Genomic DNA, 19,304 nt, shown 5'->3' on the forward strand with positions numbered 1-19,304 from the left:
CTGCAAGGGCTTGTATTATATTATACTATAGTATAATATGAGGACTGTCCTGTAGCAGTGATAATAAAAAGGGGGGAGGGAACCATAAAACATGAGCACACTGCAGTAAAACCAGCAGTGATCAAGCATGAGAGAAGCCATGAGTGTTAACTGATGCCTGGAATGACATTCTCTTTGACCAAAAGACGGCAGAAAATCATTACATTATAGTTATCATTTAAAAAACCTTCTTATCCTTTTAATCAAATGGCAACTTCTATATCTATGGGAACCCTTTCCCTCTAGGAATTGATGGATTAGGTTATGGCCGGACAGACAGTTATAGTAGCACTCAGGGAGCACGACAAGGTGGTATCTTATCAAGTCAATGTAACAATCATGGTAGATCACCAAAGCCTGTAGGCCATAAATGAATGGATATTATGATATTTTTTTCTGTTATGCTATTTGTCTTCATAGTATAATTAATAATCTGCAAATCAATAATGGTCATATTTAATTACAGTAATACTAATCACTGATAATGACTAAGCATAAAATATAAAATTCAAGAATTACAATAAATATTGTAACAAGAAAGGAGAGTTGTTTACTTACTTTGCAAGACCAATGAAGGGAAAGATGGCAACATAATATGATACACAAATAATGGAGAGCAGCCAGAAAGACAGTGGAAATGACAGGACATCTGAAAGCCGAACCTTCTCTCCAGACTTGGCGGAATCAAGGCGCAATACTTCAGATCGCCTCTTATCCAGGAGACCAAGTATGATGGCACAAGCGAGGGAAAACACACAGGTGATACCAGCTATAGGAGAAGTGTTATTTTAGTACTTGCATTTATTGGCTTCATGCTTATCATTTGCCTATCTATTATGGGTAACAATGGCATACATCCTGGACCCAGTACTTGCCAACCATGCTTAACAGAGACCTTTCTGACTGCCCAAGCGGCTAGCAAGCCGATCAGTGGCAAAGATGATAAAAAAAAAAAAGTACTTGATTCAAATATTGATAAATTAAGGTCTCGATTTTTTAACCTTCCCACATTGATCTTTTTTCCTCTAACTGAGGACAAACTTTGTATTGTAGCTTAAGTGAGGCGGTTTAATGTTTACTCTAACTGGTAAGAGGAAAAATCACTTTTAACCAAATTGGTAAATTGTTAATGAAGTTATGGCATACTTTACAAACATTATCTACCAAAATAAAATTTTCAGTTATTAGTCATACATTAGTTAATAGTTAAAACATTTGGTTGAACAAAACACTGATGATTAATCATCATGGCTAAACCATGAAAATTATGAAAGTAAACCAAGATTCACTAATAACAGGAACTATTTCTTAAACATCACATTTAGACATGGCAGTAACTACCTCCAGTTCACATATAATGTTTCCATAGAAGGCAATGATGAAAATTTTGAAAACATAAATTGTATGAAGTTTAAAAAAAAAAATACTATGGTCTAGCTCTCTCTTACTCTGCCTCTACATATTTCTAAAGTGGGAGAAACACAAGCAATGAACCAAAAGGTGTAAACAAAATGAACAACCACAGCAATTACATAATGAAAAAAAAAATCAGCTCGAAAATAAGGTTTTATATTTCTCAGCACCTGCTGAGTATCCACTATAACAAAATACTCCACATGGCTTTCAGTATTATAATTTAGTTGCGGAGTCTCCCCAACTCCTCCATGGCTCATTTCTTCCCCTATCCATTTCTTCCATGGTCTATTTTTCCCCTTCCAACTTTTCATTTGTGTCATCCTAATAATGTTTCACCAGCATTTCCTTCTTCATGTGGCTCTCGCAGGAATGTCCTCAGAAATTGAATTTATATACAGCACACTGTACTTTTTTTGAAGCATACAAACCTTTTTCTTGCAATGATGCAACGTGGCCAAAATGGAACTGATACGAAACCTGACTCTTAACCCTTAAGAGTCTAAAGGTTAAGAATCAGGTTAACAGTCTACAGTATTTCAAGCCACCTGGGTAGCCACTCAAAGGACTGTTCCAAGCTGCATGGGTGGGCCTAAGTCTTGTGGTATTGTTTGAATGGGACCACCATGTGTGAGAGGGAAGCCCACCTCTTTCGCACACACTGCCTTCCCACCCATTTTGGTGGCTTACTTAAATCATTAAAAGTTGTAAATTTGGTTGTTTTTCATATTCTTGATGAAAATGATAATTGATATTATGTGCAAGAGTCCGATTAATGCATGGGGGTGAATAAGATGGTAAAATAAAGAGTGAAAGGTGGGAAAAAAGTGCAAAAATTGTTTCCCAGTGCTGCTCAGTGTATTTCTGTAAGTAATCTCTTCATTAGCCGGAATCTTTGATTCCCAAAAGCTCTCCATTCGATAGATTTTTTTTAGCATTCCAAGAAATTCCAGGAAACATTTTTCCATTCAAGGTATAAGAATGAATTTCCGAGGATTGCATCATCAGCATCTGCGGAGAATTCCAAAAATATCTCTCGATTCCAGGCATTGGAGTGTTTGCTTGCCCACTGCTATTTTCGTATACGATGTGTGTTGTGCAGTACTGTACTGTATATTACTGTACCAAAAATACTGTTAAAGCAGTGTTAATATGTAAAAAGTTAGTACAATTATGTATACAGCATGCCCTGACAATTCACATTGTTTTATTCGCGATCCTCAATTATTTGCGGATGACACCCTGGATGTACCCAAGAATGTCTGCGGGTAGTTTTAAAGTTGCCGTCATTTTCGCAGCCGGGACAGGGAGTGCGCAAGTTTTGTGGTGTCCCGCAAAATGTTCCTCTTGTCTTAGGAGGCTGGCCCACCCGCGCTCCCTCCGCCTCAGTCCGGGATAAACACTTGTCCGTCTCGCACGTGTGCTACTCTGCTCTCTTAACAACTGTGTTCCTTGTGCTTGTGATGGCTCCCAAATGCCCTCAACCACCTTCATCCAGCAACGGGAAGGTGCCCAAACAAGTGATGAGAGAAAAAAAGGGCATGTATTTCTCCCATACAATGGTGTTTACTACCAACATTAAGTAATTAATCGAGTTAAAAATTAAAGCAAATTAGTAACACAGAAGACCAAGTGGGGTCCATGAAGTCCCCAGTGAAGTTTGCTGCCCTGTCACTCCTTAACAGTACTATGAACTTTTTGTTTAGTTTTTGTGTGTCTATAAACTGATCATAAATAAAGTCATGGATGGCCATGTGCTATAAATCATAAATGGACAAATGGCATCGAGAAACTTTATTTCCAAAAGAACTTTTTTCTTAGATGTATGAACAACATGGAATTTGTTTTGTTATTCAGATGTTAGTATACTTGTGTTTCAAGAGCCTGCAGCAAGACTTAAAAATTAAATATACAAGGGTATATATATTTTTTAATTAGTGTTTACTTATTCTAATTAAGAAAAAGTTTGTAATTTTTTATTTATTTTGCTTGTGTTAGTAAATAAATAAATAAATTCAACAAATGAGACACCAGGTGAATTGGTTCCACACAGGAAGTCCCGGAAACATTTATAATTCTGTGAACATGGCAAAAATCCACCCAAAAATTATAGGCATCACATGGATCCCACTTGGTCTTCAGTGTTAGTAACCCATCCAGTCCACAAAATGTTAATGTGAATGTAACCTAACCCAGACTTCATAAAACCTTGGCTAGTCTAACTTCAGCTACCCTAACCAAGCTCCATTAGCTTCTCACTTACAGATGATTCACCCTGTTTCAACCTAATATCATTCTTTGTTACCTTACAGCCAATCTGCATAATATGAAATTTTGATATATCTTTTGATAAATTTGTTTCTCAAAATAAAATTCATTTCACATAAATGACAACAAAATGTAACTAACCAAGCATTAAAGAAATTCCGAGTGTCCGATAACCATCCGCAAAATTGTTGACCCAATTGTAGATAGGTATCATAGTGAGGAAGTTGACTGTTGATCCAACCCTTGCCATACTCAGCAACAAGCCAAACACTGTGTTGAGCTCCTTCCCCTTGAACCAACTAACAGTGTAGATGTTTTGTGCTACAGCAAGTGATTCTCCACCAATACTAGAACAAAAAATGGACAGAATATGTTATATGATCTTTATAACACATTCTACCCAAAAATTTGAACAACAAAATAATAATGACTTCTCACAACTTATTGGGTGGTAAACCTTAGATAAAATAGACAAGCTTAGCTTTGGTTACTGACATGGATAGTGACTGGCTCCATAAACAAAACAGCACATTAATGTTCCATTATCCTTGCCTGCACAGGATTAAAACAGCACTTCCAAAGTTGGTACCGTAGTCCTGAGCACTACCTAGTAACCCATGGAGTATACCTACTGCAACTATCTAATTATCTTTAATCCTCTGCCACTTTTTCTGTGGTGGACCAAGAGATACAAAAAATAAATATAAATAAAGATAAATAACAGAGTAGAATACAGTAAAGCAACAGCAAAAAGTAACAATATGTTAAAATACATATAATAATGTCAAAAATTTAAATTAAATCTTACACTTCTACTTATCAGCTTTCTCTTATAGTCATTCTTTATACCTCCTGTTCACAAATTATTATACAGGCTGTACATAAATTACCTGACCCCTTTTAAAAACTTACTAATCTTAAAAATATTATAAATAGAACAGCATGCACATGAGGATGTCTAATAAGATGAGAAAAGTAAAAAGGTATGAATTGTTCGTCCAGTACAGTACAGTACAGTATAATAAAACCAGGGTGCCCTATCTACGGTATACAACAGAACCTCGATAAATCTGACTAATTGGGGCAGACCACAGTCCGAAAAATGTGAAAGTTAGTAAAAAGCGAATATATGGGGCAAGGGGTTAGAGATTTGTAGGAATGTTACCTACGTGGACCTTAAGCTAAAATGGTGAGGGGAGTTAGAGATAACACTGCTTACCTGAACTGTTTAAAGAAAACCAGTTATGTTTTTACTGCACTTCAACAACTAAGGTCTTTAAATGTATAACAAGGTTATTAAAAGAATATTACATCAACAATGAAAAAAATATGAAACAGAACTCTCTGGGTTGAAAATCAGACATATAAGTCTGGTTGTCAACAACTTTCTTGTCACCAAGATGATTGTTATTTATTATAAAGTGTTACATGTAAGTAACCACAGAATTTGTCTTATGAATAAGAGAAAACTGTATACTGTACAGTACTATAAAGATAAAAATAAGAACAAATAAGTGTACAGTAGAACGTCAATTTAAAGCGATTCAATTTAAGATCATTGATTTAAAGCGACACCCACAATTAAGGACAATGTTTTAATTTAAAGCGAATCTTTCCTATTTTGCGCGAGTCAATCTGGCGTATCATATTTTAAAATTTGCGCCTAATGTTTCTCTGGGCACACTACACTGTCCTAAGGGCAAAGCTGTACTGTACATGTACTCAAAATAATGCACTAAATGATTATTAAAAATTTTGTCTAGTGCAAACTATAGCATGCTTATATTCAAATTAATCACTTCTATGACATTTTATAAGCAAAAAACATAAACTCAAGCAAAAGAACGTAAATAAACAAATAAATACTTCACTAGACCTTGGGTGCCACCTGTCAAACATGTCACTGTCACCTCCCCCCCCCCTCCCTGCCAGCCAGGGTTTGGTGGTTTTAGGCTTAAAGTTTTTATCTTATATAATGTCACAGATTAAAGTTAGGAGAATATAATTTGTATTGCTGGAATCCTTGCAAGACAGCGAATAATTTGAATATAAACATCACATATTTTGCACAAGATAAAATTTTTTCCTCTTTTAATAAAATTCTTAAATTAGAACTAAAATTTGTATGCCGAATGCTAGCTACATAGCATGTTTATATTCAAATTAATCACTATCTTATAAGAATTCCAGCTATGTTAATTCTATTCTTCCATGTCAATTCAGTGACATTTTATAAGAGAAAAACTGAAAGTCACTCTTATGGACAGATAAATAACTAAGCACTAGACCTTGGCATCAGCTGTCAAACATATCACCTCACCTCACCTCCCTCCCCCCCATATCTTTCTAACCAGTAAACAAACCATTTTGCACCCCTTAATTTTAGCTGTGTTGATTTATGAGTGTTTGTTTTAACATAATACTACAAAAAACAATGTTTTGTTTATTCTAGGAGATGGGCTGAGGTACATCTGGGTAGACTCAAAGTCTTTTTAGTATTTTGTGTTTCTCTCAAGTACCAAACTAAATCATTCCATTGAAACAACACTTTGATTTAGAGCGAATTCAGTTTAAAGCGACCTCTCTTGGAAAGGCGTTACATCGACGTTCTACTGTAGGAGTATATTGTATGTGGAAGATGAATGTTTATCTGGGAACAGCAGGCAGAGGGGTGGGAGGGTAGCATAGGTGGGTGTCTCGCTCCCTTTCTCTCCCACAAGATTCCTTTAACACTTCTTTATGCAATTCCACCACAATTCTCATATAATTTAGGATCATTTGATGCCAGGTTGATAAAATATTATCCTAAAAGAATCAGCTTTCCTGAAAAAAGAATCCCACACTGAATATGAGTCATTTCATACTCAATTGTTTACAAAGAGCAAACAGCTGATCAGCTTACACAATGTCTGTCTTCAACACCTAGTAAATTAGTACAGTACAGTTGTGTATTTATCACCACTTAATAAATACTATTGTAGTGTATTTATCTTCACTTAATAAGTAATATTATAGTGTAAAGTATTATGTATCTGCATATACCCTGGTTTATTCACTATCATTTGTATAAGTGTACAAGTAGCCAAACTGAGTAATCACATAACGCCCAAAAGGTAGTAAATAACGTTGTTAGAAAGGTATCTTCATATCAAATGCTATACAGTACAGTGTTTTATAGTGACCCCTGTTGTAAGCTAGTCTACTGAAAGCTCACACAAATGCATTTTGAGTAAACAACCTTATGAAACAGCTTACCCTTTTATTTTCAAGTCATATTATAAATTACATACAGTACAGTCAACCCTCGCTTTACGCGGTCCCACATTCCGCGTTTCCACGTTTACGCGGTACCCTGCCGAAACCGGAATGCTCACATTCCGCGGTGCGTGTACCCCTTTATGCGGAGAGCGGCTGGCGGTCATCTCGCGCCGCGCCATTTTTGGATCCAAACCTCCCGCCATCTCTCCCGCCATCCACCATGTTGTGTAAGCAGCGCGAGTAGGTTGCGCAGTGTGTGTCTTTGTTGCGTTATCAGTGACGTCATATGATGTATCGGACTGTAATTGGGCCATGCATCCTTACCTCCCTCCGCTGCTAGCTGTGATTGGTTTAAAGTAATATGACGTGTCCACCTGCAGGAGGGAGGGAGGGAGGAAAGACGACGCTTGACCTAGCCACGGCACTTTCATCCCTCCAGGCCACACCGTGTAATCGTGCATCCATTGTTCTGTAAAATGGCTTCCGCCGGACCACCACCCCCAGAGAGAAACCTTTCCTTACCTGGACCCAGCCGCCCTAAGCCAAAGAAGACACGACGTTCCTTAAGCTACGAAATTAAGTACAAGATCATACAAGAGTTGGAGAAAGGAACAAGACAGGTTGATCTCGCGCGCCAGCATGGTGTTAACGAGTCTACGATCAGGACAATTAAGAAGGATGCAGCCAAGATAAAGGAGCACATGAACATCACAAAATCTACAGGTGCTTCTATGATCAAGTATTTCCACAACCAGGTGCTTCTCAAGACGAAAAAATTACTTGTGAGCTACTTGGTGCGTCAGGCGCGACGGAACATGGCGGTGGACATGCGCTCTGTTAAGGAGTACGCACGTGAACTGTATGCTGCAGTGTCACGAAAGATGGGAATTACAGAGCCCAAACCCTTTAATGCTTCCTCTGGGTGGTTACAGAGGTTTAAGAAGAGGAACAAGATCACCAATATCAACATTGGTGGTGAAGAAGCTAGTGCTGATCGTGTTGTGGCTAGGGAATTTCCTCCGTTTTTACATGAGATTATGGAGGAAGGACAGTACACCGACGACCAGGTGTTAACATGGACGAATCTGGTCTTTTTTGGAAAAAGCTACCTTCCAAGACCTTCGTTGTGAAGAATGCCAGCAAGATTCGGGGCCGGAAGTTGCAGAAGGAGCGCATCACCGTCCTGTTTACCACCAATGCCTCCAGTACCTGTAAGCTCAAGTTATCGGTGATCCACACAGCACGCAAGCCGCACGCCTACAAGAGCATGGACATGACCAAGCTAAATGTCCACTGGCTGACCGCACGTAAGGCGTGGATGTTCTCTACACTGTCCCTCTCCTGGTTTAATAACTGTTTCGTTCCCGATGTGAAGAAATTCTGTGAGCAACAGAATGTGCCATTCAAGATTTTGTTGCTGCTGGACAACGCACCAGGACACTCGCCCCTACTGTTAGATCGTCACCCCAACGTAAAAGTGGTCTTCCTTCCTCCCAACACTACGTCTATATTACAGCCCATGGACCAAGAGTTAATCTGTAATGTAAAAGCTGCATTCTCTACTAAAAAATTCAAGCTCCTGAACGACTACACCAACACCAGGGAAGAGTTGCGTAACCTGAGTGACACCACCACCGATAGCAAGAGCGAAGACGACGAGGATCAACAGCTGGCAGGGCAACAAGTACTTTTAAAACAATTCTGGAGAATATTCAACATCAAGAAAGCTGTGGACTTCTTGGTGGAGGCATGGGATCAGCTGTCTGTAGCAACTGTTCGTCACGCATGGAGATATGTGTTGCAAGGCATTCCGGCCGTTAAGCAGAGTCAATCTGTGACTGGTGAGATTCAGACTGTTGCAGTAGCAGTGGACCTTGCCAGAGAAACTGCGCAGAGTGTTACAGCTGCAGGCTTCTCCGAGACCACCAACGACGACATCCTGGAGGTGATAAGGGATCCTGATGTGACTACCGACGAGATGGTAGATGATGATGACGTCAGTGAAGAGGCAGGTGGTGCGTCATCCCAAGAAGAACGCCTCTTATCCCATAGTAATGTTAGGGGTGCCATCAAGTGTATCGAGAAAGTCAAGCTCCTCCTTTCCGACGACCCTGACGCAAACAGGTATGAAATCTTCACTACCCAGCTGTTGCAGACTATGGAGCCCTACATCAAGGTTTATCACGACAACATAAACACCAGCCGTCAGCAAAGCATAACAGAGTTCTTCGCCCGCAACCCACCACAGCCAGCACAAGCCAGTGATAGTGACAGAGGTAGAGACAGTGATGATGACTTTGAGGGATTTGTCAAGGAGGCCCTGACAAGTGTGGATGACAGTGATGGTGACTCACCTGAGGGCCAGTAGCCTGCCCTCTGCCTCGGAACCAGCCTCCATTCCCGTACGCCGACCCATCTCTTCTACTAACGTAAGTGTTAACTCCAACCTTGTTTTTTTCTAACCTAACCTTCAGTTTATTGACTGTTCCTTTCTATATTATGTGTTTGTGAATACCATCATAAAGTTAAGATGTTATTTTTAGTAAAACGTACGTATTGTGTCGGGAAAAAGTGGAGTTTGGGGGTCGGCCCGGTCTCTATTTCAATTAATCCCATATGTTATGTTGTTCACTTTACGCGGGCAGCCGTGGGTTGAATTAACCGCGTAAAGTGAGGGTTGACTGTACTGTATTTTTCTCTATTACTAAAGATGTTATAATCTTGATGAATCATAAACCATAAGAGGCCAATCATAAGAGAATATAATACTGAATCAACAAATAAATAAACCTGACCTATGTGGCAACACCTGATCAGCCCCAGCCTGCTTACATACTCAAGTGTCTTAGTTCTCAGTAGGCCTATAGCAAATCTGATTAGAACAGTATTCACCAAGTGTTGTTCACTTCATAAGATTTTTTTTTTATTAAATCTTCCCCATTTCTGGTGATCAGAGCATCTCAAGAGTCCAAAAAGAGCGAATTCCGATATATTGAAGTACGATTTATCTAGGTTTTACTGTAGTATTTTTCAGGTTATTAAGTTTTAACTCATTAACTGTGGCTGGTACATACAGTATGTTGTCTCTGAATAATATGAGTGCATTGTAACTGGTGCATATATGGTTTCTGCATTCATAACTCCTGTCTGATAGAAGGCCCAATTAGCAAATTTCATAATGTTACCAAGTGCATGAGTCAGTGTGTTTGATCATGGCAGAGAAGAGAGTATGACAACTGTGGGCTGCCACCACACCATCCCCTGACCCCACTAATTATGGTGATATTCTTGCTGGGTATGATACAGATGAACTAAGTGAATTATCAAGTGAAAATGAATGGCCATTCATATAAAGCAATTACTACATTTTCACAAGATTATTATGAGTGGAAACAAAAAATTCTGCTGCTACACCCTGTGTCTAGCAGTGCAGAGAGTTGCGTAACCTTCCAAGAATGAACAAGTTGACAGAGAGAAGACAGACAGATCCAGCCGAGTCCTACACTGTTGCCATCAGGAGAAAGTACCCTATATATTTTCATTACTACATATGCTTAATACTTTTTCAATTACTGACTCACAGGGTGGTAGGCCATAAAGTTAACCAGATGCAATGAATGGGTAAAATTGGGAGATATAACTTATGAGCACTCTTTTGTAATATCTTCCCAGACACCAGATTATCCTCTGCTGAAAAGAGGGTAATGGGAGCAAGAAAACCAATTGGAATTGTTTTCTTTATCCCCCCCCCCCAAAAAAAAATAAATAAATAAATAAATCTGGAAAGCAAATGCTGAAGAAAATATTTTGTTTTACTGAAATTCTATTTTTTAGTCATTTCAACTGTACAATAATCTATCAATTGACTATGGCCCTTCATTCATGACCCTGGAAATAAAAGGAACTCATCAAAAACAAACTTGACCTAATGTAAGACGCCCTTAAAAAAAATTAACTAAAAATTTAAAAGGACACATATAGGTTGAGATAAATAATGCCATAACTCATTACTGTACAGTACATGCACAAAATTAGGGATGTATAAAAGCATACCAAGATAAAAAAAATTTTGTATTTAACTGGGGATTAGCCCACCCAGGCACAGGTCACTGACCCACATCAGGGCTTTGGGGGAAGTGGGGGGGAATTGTACCATTAAAAAAATATATATATAAATAAATACAGAAATCGAAAAAAATAAAACCGACCATGAGTGAGAAATATATATGTTGTATTGTCAAAGTAAGAGAAACAATTGAGACTCTGCAATTGTGTGTAAATGAGGCAGAAAGTCAGATCAAATCAGCCACCTGGGACTTGAGTCACAATTTTTGTGATGCTTACTACCTTCTAAAATCAATCTCTATACAGTATAAGGTTAAAAACAGAATACAAATAATGTACTGTACTTGAAACTGTGGGGATCCCAACAACCTGCTTCTTACATCAAAGAAATATATTCTGTAATTACAGTACTAGTAATACATATGCTCTGAAGTGATTGAATGTGGACATCTTATGTGATAAAGTATCTAACAAACATGACTGTTTTAAGGTCATTATCTGCACTTGCTGTGAGCACCTGATGACAAGGTGTCTCAAATTGCCATCAGGCAAAGCTGAACTAAGTTTACAGCTGTATGGCCTTCCGGTCACCAGCCACCTTTACAGAGTGGGAAGTGGGCATTTTATATATGGTATGTAATGCTTTTAAGTGCCCTCTTCGCTGGCAAGGCAGCATCACTAATCCCTGAGGAACTGAAGATTACCCATTGAGTAAATTGGTTTCAAACTCCACGAAAAAAAAAGACAAGCATTTCTATTTTTTTTTTTAATTCTTGAATTTGTGGAAATTTTATCAAGGCATATTCAGTACAGTACAGTGACCCCTCGTTTAACGAACACCTCGGTTAACGTAATTTCGATTAACGAACTGCCTTCCATAAGGATCTTCAATTCGGTTAACGAAAAAAATTTCGCTTAACGAACTTCTTACGAACCGACCTCAACATGTTTTCGCTTGCACTGACCGGGCAACCAGCTTTAGTATCAGTCCGCCAATACATTAATCGGTTCTAGGGCTTTAATTCCTTACTATTTTTGTAAATATCAAGAAGTTTATACTATTCAATAATTTTTAAAGTTTAATATTCAATTTTTTAGTCATTTTAACAATTATTGAACAAAATTGAAGGTAAAGTGACTAGTTTAATGCGCGGCATCCAGCCTCTTAACACAGCAAACAGGCGTCAGTCTCTCTCTGTTTTCACTGGAGGTAACATCTTGCTTGAGACTCTCTTCAACTAAACGCTTTTTTTCTGTGTTTCCAAGCAAATTATTGGTCATTTTGAAATATATTTTATATATTGACAATATATAATGCAGTGCAGCGTTGATTTAAAGAAAATAATCTTGAATTAAACCAGAGAGCTAAAATTTTATGGGTGAAATGGCACCATGGGGTGACTTCTCTTCCACCCCAATGCCTTCTCTTCTTCCTTCTCCTCCACCCCCATTCTAAATCCCATCATCATCATCATCATCCAGGAGCCTTCTACATACACACCTCAAAGTAAGTGAACTTTTCTACCATTTTTGTTGAATTTAGGAAATTTTCGGTGAGCTGGAACCAATTACCCAAAAACCCATTGAAACAATGGTTTCGGTTAACGAACGTTTCGGTTAACGAACGACCTTCTGGAACGGATTGAGTTCGTTAACCGAGGGGCCACTGTACAAGAATGCAGTGTGCAGTACAAGATTATACTGTACTATATATGCAATCTGTTGTGGTAAATCCTCATTATACCAAAATGTCTGTCAGTCCACAATGTCCCCTACAACATTTATTCTGGTAAATCTACACACGATTGTATCAGTATGGATGAACACAAACACACCTCACACACACAAACTGAGGTAGTGATGTTGGAAGTGGTTATGAGTTTGAAGATAAATAAATGACACGTAAATAAATAACACAAAAAATAATTAATCTCATAACTAAGTCAATGAACTTACCCAAAGACAAATCTACCAAATTGCATCAGCCAAAACTGATCAACTATGCCACCCAGTGAATAGATGAATTGACCAAGAGTAACTAGTGACGAGAAAATAATAGTTCCCCATCGAATGCCGAAGATTCTGTAAAAGAAAAGAAAACATTTCAACACGTTGTGTAAAATATGTGATTATTATGTTAACCATTCAGCATGTCCTTGATGATGACACAATTACTGCATAGCTAAATTTTTCATCCATAATCTATACTTTCAAGTGAGATTTAGAGATTAACACAAACTTTAGTATCTAAATACTGTTATCCTTCCATTCATAATTCTATATTACACTGTGCTTTTAATATTTTTCTTTGAATAGATTAGTAGATATACTGAAAGTGGTATGTGTACTGTATACTTTATAATCACCATTCAACAATAAAAAAAAGTTAAATTGGCTTGAAATTTAAGTACCTTATCATTTAACTCACACAATTTCATTACATTCACTCTTCACTACCATCAACAGTTCATCCTTTGCTTACTTTATAACTTTACTCTGTTACTTTGCTATTTTACAAACTTATAATAACTAAACAGAGACTATAACTGGGAAAATAAGGTTGTACACTTCAGATTATCACACTCAGACAAGGTAGCCAAGATATAAACCTCTCCAGCCTAAGTTGATCTTGAACTGAACCACCTTTGTCAAGTTATTGGACATTAATGAATTTGTGTGGAGATGTTGACCCTGTGTCCCTAACCCCTTTATTCTACATCATGTACATAAATCAAAATCAAAATATACCTGTCAATAAGAAATCCTCCAATAAAGCAGAGGACCACATTTGGCCAAGAGTAAAGTGAATAAAGACTGGCAAACTGTGTAGTGTTCACCTCCATGTCTTCCTTGATGTGATCTTGTAATGCTCCAGGAGTGTCATAACAGAAGTATGAACCTGAAATACAGAATTTTGCTTTACATACATGTTTCCCCAACCCAAGTTTCTATCTATCTACTCATTCCAATTAAATCACTCATGCCAAATGAGAGTTTGTACCCATAACCTTTAATGATACAGAATGAGGTACCTGTCATATGCATTAATACATAAACAATGTCCACTGACCTGATCCTGTACTGTCATACAAGAAGATTAATCCCTAATCCCCACCTTACTTTAACTTAGGAGACAGGCCATGTGACCTGATTCCGTTGTTTTTATGTCTTTCTCCCTTGCTTCGCTCTGTTAGTTGGCTGAAGAGGATCCTAGTATACCAGCGCCAAGATTTTGTCCTTTCTTTCTCCATTGTGGGTTTTTACTTCATTTACCAGTATGACCATTACACTTCCGGAATATCATTACATATTACAGTGTCAGCTCACCTCGCAATGTAAGTGTTACATTTATTTACTACTGTATTATATATTTTATTATTATAGTATGTGCATTTAAAAAATATTTAAATATTTATATGTGTGCACAGTAATTACTGGTACGTATACTGTAAATAGAATATTTAATGTGGCAGCCATAGTGACTTTTTGGAACAGCTTGGTTATTTTGGATTCATTCCAAATTAAAATGGTTTAATTTATTTTTTAAGAAAAAAATTAAGCCAAAATCCGAATTATAACGATCTAAATTAATGAGGGTACAGTGTACATACAATCTGTTAGTAAACACCAGAACTCCTCAGGTGAGACATAATTAGGACAGATAAGATTAAGACAAATGATAACAAGACTTCTGTTAATAATAGATAACTTCTCCACCTCTTTCTAAGAAACACATAACTACGTACTAGATTTAAATAACTTTATAAAAGGTGACATATCATAAAAAATTACAAGAAAACAAATGGTTCAAATTCAAAAGTTCTATCCACGTTGTTAAACTAATTCAAGAAAACATAAGCTGTGATTTGGGTTTTTACTAACTTTTAAGGTACAAGACCCAGACAGCATGACATGATAAGTGGTTATGGATCACACTGCCCAAGGTCAAAGGAGTGAAAGTCATCAAACACTCCTGATATATAAGAAACCCAATATGATGATTAGAAATGTTTTCTGAAATTAAATAAAGCTGGGTTCATAATACTGTACCTCAAATACACCTGTATACCAATACTTAACAAGATATACATGGAACTTGTTGTTGACTACTAATATAAAAATATATAAATAAGGAATCCTTACATCTTCCTTAATTCTGTCCTGGGAATGTACTGATGAAAACTGTACAGTACAGTACTAATAATGACCCATGATTTCTAGTTCTAAACTAATGAAACTACTATTCCTTTAATTGGCAAGTCATCCAAACACAGCCTTGGGGAAGATATATTTAATTTTGCAAATTAAAACTTTAGATATGTATTTCAGACTTTTGGGAACTAAATTATTTGTCTAATTTTTACCTGGAAGAATAATTACAGTACAGTACAATACTATGAAAGTTATATGAATTTCCATACACAGCTACTCCCCGACTTGCGACCTACTCGACTTACGTCCACCCGCACTTACAACCTGCCTCAGTTGTGCCAAAATTTGGTCAAATTACGTATTTTCGAGTCCCAAAGTCTGCACACAGACAAAATTTTCATCTGTAATTCACTTTAAACTGGCTGGCAAGCTTAAAAGTGAGTGTTTTGTGGTGCCGAGAAGAAAAAGAGACCCCTATTTTCGATTTTCTATGTGTTATTTAAGCATTTCCGACTTACGACCTGGATGTCGGTCTCTAGCCCCGTCATAAGTCGGGGAGCAGCTGTACAGTATACAGTACAGTACTGTATGTTGGTATTTATGATGCCATACATTTAATGTATTCAAGAAAAGAAAACTATAGTATGGTGGAATGAACACCTTAAAACCTCTGCAGAACAAAAATAAAAGTGTTAAGAAGACATGTTAAGCCAGCCTGTAAACTGAAAATACTGTACAGGTATTAGCAAATACTGCTGTAACCTTTTTTTGTTGCTTTCTATTTTTGTTTTTGACAAACATCCTTAGTGTTTCTTTCCGTCTTTGAGGTTGCTGTTCCACTTGACCTATTCCACACAAGACTGGATGAGGACCACAGATAAGATAGACAGATATGGTACTACTCTGCCTATATTATACTAATTGGTGTGAAAACTAACTGGTGTAGTAGCTACTGTACTTGCTATTTGATGCAGGTTATTGGTAATTTGTAGTATAGTCTGCATTTACCCGGTCAATTGAACCCGTGGAGGTCTGCGTAAAATGAGAAACGCGTAAACGAAATAACAGAACATATGGGATTAATTGAAATAGAGACTGGGCCGACCCCCAAACTATACACTTTTTCCGACACAATATGTACGTTGTAGTAAAAATAACATCCTAATTTTATGATGGTATGCACACACAATTAATAATTAAGAGAAATATCAATAATATTAGGTTTTTTAACACTTACGTTAGTAGAAAAGATGGGTCGGCACACATGGATGGCGGCTGGTTCCGAGGCAGAGGGCAGATTAGTTGCCCTCCGGTGAATCACTTTCACTACTCGCAGAGGTTTGCATGGCCTCCCAGACAAACCCCTCAAAGTCCATATCCTCACTGTCACTATCACTGACTTGGGCTGGCTGTGGTTGTGGTGGGTTGCGGGCGAAGAAGTCCTTAATACTACGTTGACGACTAGCATTGATGTTGTCGACATAGATCTGGATTACGGCTCCATAACTTTCGTCAGATGGTTATTAGACTTTTCATACCAATGCTTGTCTGGGTCGTTGTCAAGGATGAACTTAATTTTCTCCCCCAACTCGATGATTTCCTTCACATAATCATGGCTTGGTCCAGGTAATTCAAGGTTTTTCTCGGGTGTTGGGGGTCCAGCGGAAGCCATTGTAAGGGGAATAGCGGGCACAAGAGAGAACTGTATAAGTGGACTGAGAACAATGAGACTGGCCCGCGACTTCTGGTGGCAGGGCACATCATGTTACATTAGACCAATCACAGCTAGCGGCAGAGGGAATACGTGGGTGGTAAGGATGCGTGGCCCAATCACAGTCCGATACGTCATATGACGTCAGCGATAACGTAAGAGCGACCTAATGTGCACCCCTCACTGCGCTGCTTCCCGCGTATGGTCAAGAATGGACTGCGTGAGTAAAAAATGCCGCAGCGCGTCTCGACCTCTCCAGCCGCTCGCCGCGTAAATGATGAAATTTACCGCGTAATTAAAACATTTCATTCTGGCAAGGCACCGTGTAAATGACCAAACGCGTAAACAAAAACCCCGTAAATCCAGACTATACTGTAATTATAACTGTTACTTTCTATTTATAACATTTGTACTGTATACTGATAAGCATCATCTATTTCTTGCTATTACTTAGTCTAGGTTTAAATGTTAGCTACAGTATTAGAGAAATATAATTCACAGAAAACACACAATAGTAGAAGACAAATGGCATGGAAGAGGAGGAACGAGCTTTGGACAGGTTAAGAAAAATGTGAGAAGAGATTGTATAACCTCAGGAGAGGCTGCAACTGACCATGCGACCATGCAGCCTTGAGCTGCAATGCAAGCATGTTAAATGACTGTAAAACAGTAACGGCGATGGTGATGTTATGTGATATAAATTGCACAGATTCTCGTTGATAATCTTAAAACTCTGGTTAAATTCAAATTAGTCATTTAGTGTACCGTATATGTCAACCTTGTCCAAACACAAAACTTTTCTCCAGTTATTAAAAACTATAAGCCAGATTAAAAGTTAACTTAATAACAACATTTACTACCGTACTGTGATTCTTGTTAGTACTGTACTGTAATGTATACAAATTGTGTGTGCTAACTAATTCCCTCTATCATCTCATATATTTCATATTCATAAAGATATTAAATACAGTATGTGTGATTTTATACACATTACAGACACACTCCTAAACATACAGGATTTCAAACCAATTTAATTGTTTTTAATACTGTGTTGGTGGTGCAGTGGTAACGTGTGTACCTCTCACCACTAATGTCATGGTTCACGTCCTGGCCCCAGACACACATGGGAAGGTTTGTTATCCAGTGTGACCCTATCAAACATCACAGATTTCCTCTGGGTACTCCAGTTTCCTCCTGTACTAACACTGGACAATAAAGGTCATAATAAAGTAACTAGAAAAGACCACCAACCACATAAATTGCTAATAAATTGATATATAGTGAAAATTTATGAATAAGCTCTCTAAATTTACACATCTGTTTTGTACAAAGCGGTATAAATATCTAGGATCTCATTAAAAACTATTATCATTCATGGTAGAAAATTAGGAAAATGAATTGTAATCTTGATTAACCTACACAGGCATGGTAAATAGCCATAAAATGTTGTTGATGAAGATGTACAGTAGCTAAAAAAAAGTATCTGACTGAGTGGGTTCGATGACTTCCGAAATTATACGTACGAAATCTTGGGGGGGGGGGGGGTTGGTATGCGTGTCTTCACCCACCTCCATTCAGTATCCAACACAGGGGGTGAATTGGCACATGGGAATAAAATAAATGGTTAAGTACAGTAGTTATTATCACATAGTAGTAAGGAGACAACACACATATCCCAATAACTATCGTCTGTGGTCTCATATTGTTTCACACAGAGTATGCACAGATACTTTTTTAGCTATTGTACATGCTACACTCACACATGGAAAAGGCTGTCAAGGACTATTTTTTCTCCTTGAAATTAATTCTTTTGTGAAGCAACATTAACCATATGGTCTCACCTTAAGTATGTACAGTCAACAAAAAAATGTTTTGCACCTCTGGGTCTAATGGCCTTTGCAACAATCACTAACCAAGTCCATGTTCATTTAGTGAAGTTGGTAATTATGACTGTGATGCATTGTATAACTAATACGATGTATTCTGTATTTCACATACAGTGGTCCCTCGGTTAACGAGCACAATTCGTTCCAGAAGGTCGTTCGTTAACCAAAAATTTCATTAACAGAAACCATTGTTTCAATGGGATTTGGGGTAATTGGTTCCAGCTCACCAAAAATTACATACAAACTAAAAATAAATGCAGTAAAGTACACTTACTTTGAGGTGTGCATGTAGAAGGCTCCTGGTTGATGATGATGATGATGGGAATTACCGTAGTAGTGGGAGATGGAGGAGAAGGGAGAAGAGAAGGCAGTGGGGTGGAAGAGAAGTCACCCCATGCTTCATGCCGCCATTTCACCCATAAAATTTTAAGTTCACTTGGTGTAATTCAAGATTATTTTCTTTAAATAACGCTGCACTGCATTATATATTGTCAATATGAAAAATAAATTTC

General features: G+C 37.8%; 1 protein-coding gene across 5 annotated transcripts in view; it reads right to left on the reverse strand.

The window, feature by feature from the left end:
- LOC121876200 (major facilitator superfamily domain-containing protein 1-like) overlaps positions 1-19,304 on the reverse strand; it is a 59,038-nt gene that overhangs the window by 32,066 nt on the left and 7,668 nt on the right. For all 5 annotated transcript variants that reach the window (XR_006090725.1, XM_042381171.1, XM_042381174.1 and 2 more), the window contains exons 3-6: positions 13,792-13,942; positions 13,000-13,125; positions 3,862-4,067; positions 598-808 (exon numbers count right to left, since the gene is read on the reverse strand). Coding sequence is in view for 4 of the 5 variants with exons in the window: in XM_042381171.1 (XP_042237105.1) it covers positions 598-808; positions 3,862-4,067; positions 13,000-13,125; positions 13,792-13,942 (694 nt within the window). In the remaining variant the exon portion in view is untranslated. The remainder of the gene's footprint in view (positions 1-597; positions 809-3,861; positions 4,068-12,999; positions 13,126-13,791; positions 13,943-19,304) is intronic.

This window comes from Homarus americanus, unplaced genomic scaffold, assembly GCF_018991925.1.
Source record: "Homarus americanus isolate GMGI-L3 unplaced genomic scaffold, GMGI_Hamer_2.0 scaffold34921, whole genome shotgun sequence".
In the NCBI taxonomy this organism is placed as follows: domain Eukaryota; kingdom Metazoa; phylum Arthropoda; class Malacostraca; order Decapoda; family Nephropidae; genus Homarus; species Homarus americanus.